The following is a 13,929-nucleotide window of genomic DNA, read 5'->3' as shown; positions in this document are numbered from 1 at the left end:
CCAGAGACCTGAACACAAAATCTAGGCTGACATTCCAGTGCAGCTCCTCCATCAGTACTACACCGTCAACAGCGCAATTTTTCAGATGAAATTTTAAACCCAGCCCAACTACCCTCTCTGGTGGGCATAAAAGATCCCATGGCACTATTTTGAAAAAGAGCAGGGAAGTTATCCCTCATGTCCTGGCCAATATTTATCCTTCAGTCAACATCACTAAAACATTACCTGTTCATCATCACATGGCTGTTCATGGGAGTTTGCTGTCTGCAAATTGGCTGCTACATTTCCTACATTACAACAGTGACTACACTTCTGCTGCGAGGAGGTAACTTCACCATCTCCGAAGTTAAGGAGGCGGTGGTCAGTCGCTTCCTCGTAGCAGATGTAATGTACAACAATGCTCCACTCGGTTGATCGTGTACGCCCTGGTTCAATGCAGCGAGCGGCTGACCGTCTTCCAGCAGCTCCCACTGCTGCTGGCGACGTCCAGGCCGGTCATCCTTGGCGGTGACTTCAACTGCATTATCGATGCAGCTGGACGATCCGGCAGTGACGACAGCAAACTGGACGCTACGTCCAGATTCCTAATAGAAACGGTAAAAGATGCCAAACTGCACGAACTCTTCAGCAAACCTGCAGACGGAGCGCAGCGTAGATACCACCTGGTCAAGATCGGATGTGTCTGCCCGTTACGGGATTGACTTCTGTTTGTGTCCCGTGCTGTCAAGTCGGTGTTCTTCTCCAACTGTCACTTACAGGACGACCAGCAGGTTGGCAGGGGGACATGGAAGCTCAATGCTACATTGCTAACCCCAGAGAACGTTGAGGAACTCAAAAGGGATTACAAAGGTTGGAGGACCGTGAAACCCCTCTGAGTCTCCAGTTCACTGGTGGGAAGCGATCAAGGAGATCAAGAGGTTCTTTATCCTCAAAGGAGTTCAGAGGGCGAGAGAGACAGAGACAGAGGAAAAATGTCCCGACTCCAGAAAAGAATGCAAAATCTGCTCCAGCTGTAGTCGATGGGGGTCGAGGTCAAGGAGGACCTCCATGAGGTGAAGAGTCAGCAGGCCTCGCTCTTTGCCACGGAGGCCTCCAAGATTATCTTCCAGTCCAGAGTCTGCTCCATTGATCAGGATGAGATGTGCTTGCGTTACTTCTTCCAAAAGGTACACTGAGAGATCTCTGTTATCAGCAGCCTGAAGGAAGAGGATGGATCGGTAACGTCTTCGCAGTCCGACATACTAGGGATCAGCAAATCCTTTTATGCTGGGCTGTATGACGCGAAGACACCAGAGCCTCCCAGTCCTTCCTATCATCTATCACAGAGGTCTTGGATGACCGCACGAGGGAGAGACTGGACAATCCGCTAACTCTGGACGAGCTGACAAAGGCCGTCGAGTCCTTTGAGACGAGTAAAACTCCCGGAAGCGATGGCTTACCGCTTGAGCTGTATTCGGCCCTGTGGGACTGGGTCAGCCCGGACATGCTGGAGGTATACAAGAGTATGCTCCTGACCGGCAGCATGTCAGAATCCATGAGGAAAGGCATCATCACCCTCATCTACAAACAGAAGGGGGAGAGGGCAGAAATCAGAAATTGGAGACCCACCTCACTGCTTAATGTTGACTACAAGATTCTGTCAAAAGTCATAGCCAGTCGAGTCAAGTCTGCTCTGGAGTTGGTGATCCACCCTGATCAGACCTGTACTGTGCCCAGCAGGAAGATCTCTGATAGTCTCGCGCTACTCAGAGATACGATCGCCCATGTACAGGACAGGAGGGTGGACACCTGCCTCATCAGCTTGGACGAGGAGAAGGCTTTTTGACAGGATATCACACACCTACATGATGAACGTGCTTTCCAAAATGGGGTTTGGGGAGGGAAGCTGCAATTGGATCAAACTGCTCTACACAAACATCAGTAGTGCAGTCTCAATCAATGGGTGGGAATCAGAAAGTTTCCCGATCCAATCTGGAGTCAGACAGGGCTGTCCTCTCTCCCCTGTCTTGTTTGTTTGCTGTATTGAACCCTTTGCTGAGTCTATCAGGAAGGATGCGAGCACAAGAGGGGTGACAATCCCAGGCAGTGGAGGCACTCAGGTTAAAACCTCCCTGTACATGGATGACGTCGCAGTCTTCTGCTCGGACCCGCGGTATGTGCGCAGACTGATGAGCATCTGTGACCAGTTCGAACTGGCCTTGGGAGCCAAAGTTAACCATGCATGAGTGAGGCCATGTTCTTTGGGAACTGGGCTGACCGATCCTTTGTCCCCTTCACAGTCAGGTCAGACTACCTGAAGGTGCTGGAGATATGGTTCGGAAGGGCCATGGCATGCAACAAAACCTGGGAGGAGCGAGTAGCCAGGGCAAGACACAAGCTGAGCACGTGGGAGCAGCAATCTCCCTCCATTACGGGTAAGAACCTGGTCATCAGGTGCGAGGCGCTCACGTTGTTGCTGTACATGGCGCATGTCTGACCCATACCCCACTCCCGCGCTGTGGCGGTCACCCGAGCCATTTTCCGCTTCATCTGGGGATCCAAAATGGACCGGGTCCGGAGGGACACGATCTTCAAACCTCTGGATAAGGGTGGGAAAAATGTACCCAACGTCGTCCTCATCCTGATGACCACCTTCGTGTGCGGCTGCATCAAGCTGTGTGTAGCCCTCCAGTACGCAAACTCCAAGTGTCATTACATGCTGAGGTTCTATCTGTCCCCGGTGTTGTGAAGGATGGGTCTGGTCACATTGCCACAGAACGCTCCATCCAGTTGGACTGTGCCGTATCACCTATCCTTCGTGGAGCAGTTTCTGCAGAAAAACACCTTTGACCACCAATCCATCAGGCAGTGGTCTGCACAGAATGTTCTCAAGGCCCTACGGGAAAAGGAGATGGTGGATCCTGTCGGATGGTTCCCCGAGCAGACCGCCAAAGCCATTTGGCGGAATGCCTCATCACCAGAACTTTCAAACAAGCACCAAGATGTAGCTTGGCTGGTGGTGAGAAGAGCCCTTCACGTCAGATCCTTCCTGCACGCCCGAAGTCTCACCCCCTCCGCACAATGCCCTCGAGGTGGCTGTGGTGGGGAAGAGACTGTTACCCACCTCCTTCTGGAATGTGTCTTTGCAAAACAGGTGTGGAAAGAGATGTAGTGATTTTTGTCGAGGTTCATCCCAAGCAGCTCTGTAACACAGGAGTCTGTGCTCTGCGGGCTGTTGCCAGGGACGCACACCAAGAGAAACATCAACTGCTGCTGGAGGATATCAATTTGGTGAAAGACGCCCTTAGGTCTGCCCGAAACCTGCTGGTCTTCCAGCACAAAGAGTTGTCCATGACCAAATGTTGCAGACTGGCACATTCCAAGGTCCAGGACTACGTGCTGAGGGATGCACTAAAGCTTGGGGCAGCCGCAGCAAAGGCTCAATGGGGAAAGACCACTCTGTAAGGTCCCCCCACCAAGCTGAACTGAGGGGCTGGATCCATGGAAAACCCCTCAAACTGTATCCGGAAAATATTTGTTTGCTGTAAAATGTATATGGCATGAAAAATAAAATGTTGTAAGGCAACTCACTCCTGCATTGAAGGAAACTGACCTCCTTTGCACTGTTTGTAATTTTTGACTTGGTGCTGTTTGGAACTGTTTTGTCATTTTTTGTTTTAAAACAGATTTTTATGAATAAAGTATATTTTGGAAATAAAAACAACTACACTTCAAAAGTACTTCATTGGTTGTAAAGCACTTTGGGATGTCCTGAGGTTGTGAAAGGCACTATATAAATACAAGTCTTTTTTTAAGAAACCATTGCTGACGCTACCTCAAAAGAACCTTTTCCATGCCAAAACACTTTTCTCATTAGAAATTTTAAACTCAGGCCACTATCAGCCGGGATCTTATTGAATGACGGAGCAGGCTAGAAGGGCCGAATTGGCCTTTGAAATCTTTTCCCATATTAGCAAAGACACTTCTTCACAACTGTACAAGCTACAAGAAAAAGCTTGCTATCCAACAGACGATACTTCTTTCATTTTCTGCCTCTAATTTCTCTGTCCCCTTTTCATAACCCTTCATATCTTTTTTTAAATCAATACTATTAAAGGGATTACTCTGCTGAACTTTGGTCTAATTTCTGCTGAGCTTCAAATATAAATAAAGCAAAGAACTTCCATTTATATAGCTTCAGGATGTCCAAAGCACTTTACAGGCAATGAAAAATTATTTGAGTGTGGTTGCTGTGATAATGTAGAAAACGTGGAAGCCTATTTGCACACAGCAAGTACCCAAATATGACATCCTTTATTTTCTTGCTCTTCCCTGCATTCTCAACGTCTTAAAATTAAAACTCATTCCTTGTTACAATCACAAAATTGGGGAACCCCTTTCACCTACAATTTACAGGCTTTTAAAAACACTGAACCTTTTGCCCCACTGATCCACTACACTTTATTTACCTGCTCTTCTCTCCTTTTCTCAATCTGGCTAATATTATGGACAAATAGCCTGCACCATTGACCTAGATTTCTCAGTTAACAAAAGGCCTTTGAATCTTTTCTCCCTTACTATTACCACATCAGCATTAACCTTAAAGATATCAGACTCATCTTTCTATACCCACACATAACCAAGCTTAAAATACAGGTCAAATAAGCAGATTAAGCTCCAAATAGGATTAAACTGGTGTACTTAACATGCATTCATTATTTCCAAGGAAGTATATCAAACATACAATTATGAAAATGTATTCAAAATGCTACATCTCTTACTACAGAAGCACTGGTTAATGTTCAACTGTTCTCTACAGAAGTACTTGCCAGACTTTACTCCTTGCTCATGCAACCAGAACTAGACATGCCCTTTGAACCATACTTACCACATTGTCTGATACACTTGCCACATTCCTGCATTTCTCCCAGATATAATAAAGCAATTTATATAATTATGTAAATGTATCTGTGTATCTTGGCCCTTCACCTATATTTCTCAATCTACCAGTATTAGAAGGGAATTTACAAGAAAATGCGTAGAATATAAGTACTAAGAAATAAGACGTAAAACAACTATAAAGGCAGGAAGAAGAAAGTGTGAAAGAGGTACAGAGAGTGTCACACAAGAGTGGGAGACTGAAGTAGCATTTACACTGATTATTTGCTACTGTTCTGTCTAAGCAGAGCAATACAGAGACGCAAATATGTTCCGTAAATTGCACAGGGCTAGGTTCCCATGCTTACCAAGCTCCCTCAACGAGATGACACATTCCTGGACACATATTACCACAAATTCAAGATGTGGGTCCCCAAATGTTAAGGCATTTATTCTAAAGAGTAACAGATCCTAGATCTGCTATTAGCATCATCCATGCAATGTAAAATTGGATAGACTTAAGAATAACAATAGGGAAATAGACAGATAAAGAGATGAGAGAAAGCACTGCAAAACCACTGAGGCAGCGAACAAAGAAAAAAGGAATGACAGTCGCAAGTGCAAAAGAGATAGAAAAAAATAAAAAACCTTTCTTCCTGATCAAGATCATTGGAGATAAACTGGAGTTGTTCCTGTATTATAAACACACTCTCCAGTTAAGTTTTCATTATAGTCGACCACAGTTTGCAATTGCAACAAGTTGCACCATTCTAAAAAGCAATGTTACAGAGCAATGTTATAAAAGGCAGCAAAGCCATACCAATTCCTTCTTCCAATATGCTAGTAAAATGTAAACAGCAAGAGTGGCCTTTTAGACTAAAAAAGTATTATTAGTTAATGGTGACTGTAAGCACAGGCAGTACTTTTTATCTAGAGAAAAGATAACTAGACTATAAGGTATATAAAAAAAAACTTAGGATACAAACCTCACAAATTAACTGTAACTTTATTTAGTACTTGGAATCCCAGTAATTAATTCAAGATTCTACATTAATTTAATCTCCAGAAATGACTGACAAAATTCTTGCCTTAAAAATTGAAGAGAGTCATCTATGAATCCTACTCCTAACCCTGGAGAAAAACTAGATATTCCCACAGTCCACAGAGCTCCTACCTATCCTCACGAATTCCCATTATAAAATGTATCCCATATCAAACTGGACACATCTGTTTAATGAAAGACATCTTGCTTGCCTGCAGAACCTGAACCAGTGATTCCTCCAGTGACAAGAGACCACAGTAAAATTTCCATCTGTAAACTTGTATGAGCATCTTACAGATACCCCCATGAGTCAATCACGAACAAAAAAAAATCCCTACCTTTTCAATTTCACTAATTTACAAATAAAAAGTTAGGAATCTGAAACAAACAACACTAAGATCAATAATTCCTCTCTGTCCCAAAACTGTCTTGGAGTACCCATACCCCCAGAATGCTGAACCATCGTCTTCTCCCAGCATGTTCATTGATAACCCGGCGGATCCCAGCCCAGCCGCGGTGAATTATTAATAAGAATCGGGGTCAAAGTCCTGATCCCGGACGGGTCTCTGTCCCCATCACAACACCGTTACCAGCTCGCAATGGTATCACTAGCCTCGGGTTATAACATGGACATCCATCCGGCTGCGGTTGGTTCTGCCCGGTCTCTCCTGGCAGCCTCTCCCCTCCCACCAGGCAGCTGCCGTTTCCTCGACCCTTCAGCCTCGGTATTCCACCCCCTCCCCGTTTTCTGTGTCGCCTGGCGACCCTGGTTAACCCACTCCCCCCACACCCGGTGCCTCAGGAATTGGTCTCCATCTGCACACCCACCCACCCCCAACCTCTCTCACCAGCCCCCGGTTATGCCGATCCCCCTCATCACCTCCATCCCGTTTTCCCAGCCTCCCCACCACCCCCACTTTCTCACTCCCGGTGCCGGGTACTTCAGTGCACTTAACCCGGCCGGTTCCTCTCCCCGCCCCTGATTACCTCAGGATTTGGTCTCCCTCTGTCTCCCCGATCCCCCTCAGGGCTCTGCTTACCCCGGCCGGCTCTTCTCCCTCTGCCCGGTTACCTCAGACCTCACTCGTTGATGCCGCCGCCAGTGGCCCGGGTGACCATTACCTCAGACCCCGGCTCCACCCCTACCCCTCAGCCCGTTTGCCCTGGGTTACCACAGACCCTGGTACTTCCCTTCCTCCCCCGCCCGCCCGCCCGTTGCCCCGGTTACCGCGGGTGCCGGGTACCTCAGCCTCTCGCGCTGTCTCCGTTGCTCAGGAGCCGCACCGGAAGTAGACGTGTTACTATTCACGACCACCGGAAGTCCTTCTACGTCGAAATACCGCCCTCTCGCACGTTCATTTCCCTTTAAACTCTCCGTTTCTGGCAGAATTGCGTGCCGTAGTTGTTTTTTAAATGTTATTTTTGTGTCTAAAATCGGATTTTTTTGAACAAGTTTTAACATCCAACACTTTTGAAGATCTATAAACGGTTGAGTGACATCATCAGCATGCGCCGGTGCGGGCTGGGTTTGGGGCCTTGGGAACGCGTTGCTCTGCAGTTGAAGCGGGAAATCTATGAGCGGCAGCTGCAGGTAGAGGAGGGTTTGGGGTTTGCGCTTTTATGACAGATTCCATGCAACTACAAAGAAAGTTTAACTTCAGTCTAGATCTGATTATAGTCAGGGGCAAGCCAAGGCAAGTCCAATGACCGGGAGATCTCCTGGAATTAAAGAATTAAAATTCCAGGGAACTGCCGCGAGCAACCAGTGAGAATAATCATAGGGGCATCTAAAAAAAAATTGTGTTTTCATTTTCTTTGCGCACTTTCAGTTGTTAGTTTTAAAAATATTGGAGTTGAAAAATTGTCTAATTGACGTTTTTTTTTTATTCATTCACGGGATGTCGGCGTCGCTGGCCAGGCCAGCATTTATTGCCCATCCCTAATTGCCCTTGAGAAGGTGGTGGTGAGCTGCCTTCTTGAACCGCTGCAGTCCATGTTGGATAGGTACACCCACAGTGCTGTTAGGAAGGGAGTTCCAGGATTTTGACCCAGCGACAGTGAAGGAACTGCGATATAGTTCCAAGTCAGGATGATGTGTGACTTCGAGCGGATCTTGCAGATGGTGGTGTTCCCATGTATTTGCTGCCCTTGTCCTTCTAGTTGGTAGAGGTCGTGAATTGGAAGGTGCTGTCTAAGGAGCCTTGGTGCATTGCTGCTGTGCATCTTGTAGATGGTACACACTGCTGCCACTGTGTGTCGGTGGTGGAGGGAGTGAATGTTTGTAGATGGGGTCCCAATCAAGCGGGCTGCTTTGTCCTGGATGGTGTTGAGCTTCTTGAGTGTTGTTGGAGCTGCACCCATCCAGGCAAGTGGAGAGTATTCCATCACACTCCTGACTTGTGCCTTGTAGATTGTGGACAGGCTTTGAGGGGTCAGGAGGTGAGTTACTTGCCTCAGGATTCCTAGCCTCTGACCTGCTCTTATAGCCACGGTATTTATATGGCTACTCCAGTTCAGTTTCTGGTCAATGGTAGCCCCTAGGATGTTGATAGTGGGGGATTCAGCGATGGTAATGCCGTTGAATGTTATGGGGAGATGGTTAGATTCTCTCTTGTTGGAGATGGTCATTGCCTGGCACTTGTGTGGCACGAATGTTACTTGCCACTTATCAGCCCAAGCCTGGATATTGTCCAGGTCTTGCTGCATTTCTACACAGACTGCTTCAGTATCTGAGGAGTCACAAATGGTGCTGAACATTGTGCAATAATCAGCGAACATCCCCACTTCTGACCTTATGATTGAAGGAAGGTCATTGATGAAGCAGCTGAAGATGGTTGGACCCAGGACACTACCCTGAGGTACTCCTGCAGCGATGTCCTGGAGCTCAGATGATTGATCTCCAACAACCACAACCATCTTCCTTTGCGCTAGGTATGACTCTAGCCGGCGGAGGGTTTTCCCCCTGATTACCATTGACCTCAGTTTTGCTAGGGCTCCTTGATGCCATACTCGGTCAAATGCTGCCTTGATGTCAAGGGCAGTCACTCTCACCTCACCTCTTGAGATTAGCTCTTCTGTCCATGTTTGAACCAAGGCTGTAATGAGGTCAGGAGCTGAGTGGCCCTGGCGGAACCCAAACTGAGCATCACTGAGCAGGTTATTGCTAAGCAAGTGCCGCTTGATGGCACTGTTGATGACACCTTCCATCACTTTACTGATGATTGAGAGTAGGCTAATGGGGCGGTAGTTGGCTGGGTTGGATTTGTCCTGCTTTTTGTGTACAGGACATACCTGGGCAATTTTCCACATTGCTGGGTAGATGCCAGTGTTGTAGCTGTACTGGAACAGCTTGGCTAGGGGCGCGGCAAGTTCTGGAGCACAGGTCTTCAGTACTATTGCCGGAATGTTGTCAGGTCCCAAAGCTTTTGCAGTATCCAGTGCCTTCAGTCGTTTCTTGATATCACGTGGAGTGAATCGAATTGGCATCTGTGATGCTGGGGACATCAGGAGGAGGCCGAGATGGATCATCAACTCGGCACTTCTGGCTGAAGATTGGTGCAAATGCTTCAGCCTTATCTTTCGCACTGATGTGCTGGGCTCCTCCATCATTGAGGATGGGGTCATTAAGAGTCAAGTCATTAAGAGTCTCCTCATTTTACACTTGGTACTGGAATGCAGGGCGTTTTAAAAGGTGGCCGGGGGGGTGGGGGTGATGGAGGCGAGGTTTCATGTGATGAAACCTCCAAGAATGCATCCAACCCTACTGGGGCTCACCCTCAGGTACTTCATCCACGTGGCCATTGGGAGCCTACACAATGATTGTTGGCTGGTTCCCTCATCTGATGCCCATGTGCACTTTCCAGGAGGATGACTGGATAGCCATTCAAGACTAGCAACCCTAGCTGATTTCCCCTGCCCCCGCCCTATTTCCTTAGTCCAGGGACACTGAGGACATAGTACTAACCTCCTCCCCCAAATGTAACTAGAGAGAGCAGGAGAACCTACAGCTTTACAGGTCTGCATGGTATGGCACTATGCCAGATATTGCCATTTAACTACTGAATCATTTTCCTTTGCTACCGGGTTTGCAGGCTTGAGAGAGAGAGTGGTGGGGTATCAATGTGCTAGTGTCAGAGTGGAAGGATGTGATTTTGTGGTTTTACTCTGAACGCAAGTGTTTTGATCTCTATTTATGTAAATGAGAGGAGATACAGAATGCAGGAAGGATAAGCAGAGCGTGTCACTTTGATAGTAATTAGCAGGCAGTTGGCCTGCTTGCTCCCTAGGCTGGGTCGTGCACCATAGTGCAGATAAATTTAGAAAGAAGAACAATATTGGTCCAGATTGGCTGTTGAAAATGGTTACATTATCAAACTGGTACGGTCTCCCAAGAGTCTTAAATTTTCTGCTACTGGACACATCAGGATGGCCAGATGTCTTGGTTTGACCAGGACCAGGGGCAGTCATTCCTTTCAGAGAGGAGGAGATTTTGTTGCGGTTTTAAAGGGCCACATGGAGTGTTTGGGGTATTCACTGCATAGAAGCACAATTTTCTGCATTTTTTTTTATTAGTTAAAATGCTGCAGGAATTTCCCCTCAGCTGTCTATAATGACTGGATACCGTAAAGACTGGATAGGATAATATTCTTTCTTTGTCTTCACTCTCATAGGTGTTTGCAGAGAGGTACAGTATGGAGTCTCTGACCACCCCATTGGCTTTAGGAATTTTAGCCGGAGTTGGATGTGGTTTGTGCCTGGGTTGGATGGTACGTGGACGATTTGTTGGATCCTTAAAAACTCTGCCCTCTGTGCGAAACGCAGGGATGGAGACACGCACCATGAGGGAGGGCGGGGAGTACAAGATGGTTTTGGTAGTCCGTAACGACCTGAAGATGGGGAAGGGTAAAGTGGCAGCTCAGTGCTCACATGCCGCCGTCTCTGCATACAGGCAAGTCCAGAAACGGAATCCAGATCTGCTCAGACAGTGGGAATATTGCGGGCAACCCAAAGTGGTCGTCAAGGCACCAGATGAGGACTGCATCATTGATCTGCTGGCGCACGCCAAGGAGCTAGGGCTGACTGTGAGTTTGATCCAGGATGCTGGTCACACACAGGTAGCTCCTGGGTCACGTACTGTCCTGGGCATTGGACCAGGCTTAGCAAAATTAGTCGACAAAGTTACAGGGCACCTTAAACTTTATTGAAATATATCTGTGCCGCAACTGAATGGGCAGTTATACGGACTCGTGGATCTCACTGCTACAGCTGGAGTGTTATTGACAGTCAGTGCATCCCTGCTGATGGGCTCTGGGGTCTTGTTTTTTGAGTCAATCCATATTGATAGGATGTTATGCAGTACTCTGTATTCGTTCTTTTTATACTGACAAGATTGGAGCAAATGGATGTTGCAGAGGAGGTATTGCTGGTGCCACTGTGCTCAGGCCCACTCTGTCATCAGATGGCACTGGCCCAGGTGGTTCTATTATGCCCCGAGATGCCAAGCTGTCCAGGATGTCAGCTGAGGCTTGGAGGACATGGAGGCACTCCCGTCAACAGAGCTTCTGAGTCCCAGGCAACTTGCTAAGGAATGGTAACAATGCACTGGCATCAATAAAGCTCACAATGTCCTCCATGATGGAGGGCTCTTTCTAGCATGCCCACCCTGCCCCTGCTCCAGTCTGATTATAATGGAGAAAGACTAGTACAATGCTGTACATAATATCCCCAGAAATATGAAGATTTCAAAACCGAAACCATAACCAGCCTTGTGGGGCTGATCTGTGGGATGTACTGAATATCAATGACTTTCTGTAGAGGTTCTGACCCTTTGAATTGAAGCAAAATGTGCACAGCCTTACTAATCAGTACCAATCTTGACCAACCAACATGGACGCTGAGACATCAGGCATCAGACACATGGGAGGCCAGTTCATTTAATAATGCAAATTCTAGAAATTGTTACCTAGTGACACCTCGAGTCACTTTGCTGATTTTTAAAAAAATATAACTGCTCCCAAGGACCGTCTTCATTGTTCCATATTAAAGAATCATATACCTGATTAATTACTTTATTAGCGTGTCAGTATAATTTTTTTAATGAATTTGCGCTTAAACATGATGGCTGACCTCCACTGTAACTTTCTTCCTTCCTATTTTAAAAGATGGAGCATTGTTGCTACTAGGGCTTCCTGCAGCACCTGGTAGGTTAGCCCTCTTGGTCTTTTGCTTCTCCATTAACAAGCATTAGTGCTGCTCTATGTTTGATTGGGGTGGTTCCTGTGCAGTGATTTGGCTGGTGAAGTGACAAAATGTTGATGTTGTGTGGTGCAATCATGTATGTAGTGATTTCAGAAATTACCCACTTCCACTTATTGGTTTCCAATGTGCCACTGTCTGTCTTTATACTTCATGCTCCACATAAACTCCCCTACCCATACTCGTGGTCACCCTGCATTGCAGTCCTGAAACATTCTTTCTCTCCACAGATGCTGCCAGACCTGCTGAGCATTTCCAGCATTATCTGTTTTTGTTTCAGATTTCCAGCATCTACTGTATTTTGCTTTTGCATCTCATCTGATTTCTCTACTCTCATTGTCTTGATCACACACAATCTCTGACCATTTCCTTGAATCCCTTGCCACCCTTATTCCTCCACTGCCTTCCAGCCTTATTTCTTTCTTGCATCTGCTGCTGGAAAGAACCTCCCCCGACTCACTTACAATTGCACTTTCAAGCTCCCAACTGTCTAGCCAGTCAGGGGTCTGCAACCTTTTAACCTGAAGAGCCTTTTTTTTTTAATTTCCTAAAATAACAATTATTAGGAACCATAAGACAAAAATTTGATGTTTCTAAACCAAATACTTGGCAAATTGCCAAGTGTCTCTCGTAGATTGCATAATTTGAATATAAAAATACGTTAAATTTGTCAATAGAAAAAATTAGACCTAATTCTGAATGATTATGCTTCTTAAACTATAATTTTGTCAGTAAAGTCATCCTTAAAACCAGCTTTAACTTGGGATGCGTAGAATCCACAGCATTCAAACAGGATTTGCTTAATGAAGAAGGCGCGGTCCATGGGTGCACCTGCTTCGCTATCTTTCACCACCACCCTAACAGTGTTACACACTCCCTGGTCTGAAGCTCTGGTGTTGGTTGCAGCTATTTTTTTGCTTGAAACGTTCCTGGGACAGGCACTAAGATCCCCAACCAACAGGAAACCCACCCACCTCACCATCACGCCCCCCGCCCTCCCCCTGCCAAAAAAAATGCAAAAATACCACCTGCAGGATCAAACTCTGCTGATCATGGTCTCTCCCCTCCCAGGTACTTATGAGTTGTGTTAGCAACAAGCACTCCCAGATCTATTATACAGAGATATTTGCGGAGTAAAGCTCCCTCTATGCTCCAACATGTCCCAGTTCCAACCTCAGAGAAGCACCCAGTACTGCACCAATGTGACATTTTCCATTTCCCCACACCAATCATTGTGTTGTCTCTGGTTGAGAATTTTATTAAAATGTGTCTAAACCAAAAAAAAATAATTTTTCTAAATGGCATCAGCACTGATTGAAGGGCTGTGTATTCTGTGAAGTAAAAGGCCTTTTGGAAAATGGCTAGTAGAGAAAGTCAGACTGACGAACAAACTGGGTTCAGTCACAGTAGAGCAGTATTTTTACAATTGGTTTTTGTTCTATAACCTAATTATATCTAATAGATTTAAGTAAATTAAAATCCAATCAGTCACTGCAAAAATAGATCTTACTATGAGAGGAAAATGATTAAATGATTTCTAAAATTACAGTTAATTGCTTTGTTCCTAATTATTTCCTGACACTGCTCCTTCATGAATCAGAAGCAGAGAGTACTGAGCTGTTGAAGGTCACTTTCTGCCCAACAGCCTCTCCCAACACAAGTGATTTCACTAATGAATATCTGACAAGTAGCACACTAGAACAAGTCAGAAAGAAAGAGATGCATTGGATTGTGACTGGAGGCAATCTCAACCCAATTTCATTTTAATTCTGTGC

At 46.1% G+C, this 13,929-nt stretch overlaps 2 protein-coding genes across 7 annotated transcripts in view; one reads left to right on the top strand and one right to left on the bottom strand.

The window, feature by feature from the left end:
- Positions 1-7,243, bottom strand: part of vmp1 (vacuole membrane protein 1) — a 204,266-nt gene extending 197,023 nt beyond the window's left edge. For 2 of the 4 annotated variants that reach the window (XM_068010710.1, XM_068010714.1), the window contains exon 1: positions 1,440-1,543. In XM_068010710.1, the coding sequence (XP_067866811.1) occupies positions 1,440-1,536 (97 nt within the window). In that variant the 5' untranslated portion in view covers positions 1,537-1,543. Of the gene's footprint in view, positions 1-1,439; positions 1,544-6,886; positions 7,012-7,143 lie in introns of those variants that run through there. The other 2 variants (XM_068010712.1, XM_068010713.1) reach the window with 2 other exon arrangements.
- On the top strand, positions 7,221-11,970 carry ptrh2 (peptidyl-tRNA hydrolase 2). Of its 3 annotated transcripts, none has more exons than XM_068010718.1 (2): positions 7,221-7,387; positions 10,570-11,970. In XM_068010718.1, the coding sequence occupies exon 2, from the start codon at positions 10,591-10,593 to the stop codon at positions 11,101-11,103; it is 513 nt and encodes a 170-aa protein (XP_067866819.1). In that variant the 5' UTR covers positions 7,221-7,387; positions 10,570-10,590; the 3' UTR covers positions 11,104-11,970. The 3 variants fall into 3 exon arrangements, with proteins under 3 accessions (XP_067866819.1, XP_067866820.1, XP_067866817.1); XM_068010719.1 differs by having other exon boundaries at positions 7,221-7,414; XM_068010716.1 differs by lacking the exon at positions 7,221-7,387 and adding an exon at positions 7,397-7,490.
- The last annotated feature ends 1,959 nt before the right edge of the window (positions 11,971-13,929 follow it).

This window comes from Heterodontus francisci, chromosome 30 (genome assembly GCF_036365525.1).
Source record: "Heterodontus francisci isolate sHetFra1 chromosome 30, sHetFra1.hap1, whole genome shotgun sequence".
Taxonomy (NCBI): domain Eukaryota; kingdom Metazoa; phylum Chordata; class Chondrichthyes; order Heterodontiformes; family Heterodontidae; genus Heterodontus; species Heterodontus francisci.
This window is presented reverse-complemented; position numbering and strand designations above follow the sequence as displayed.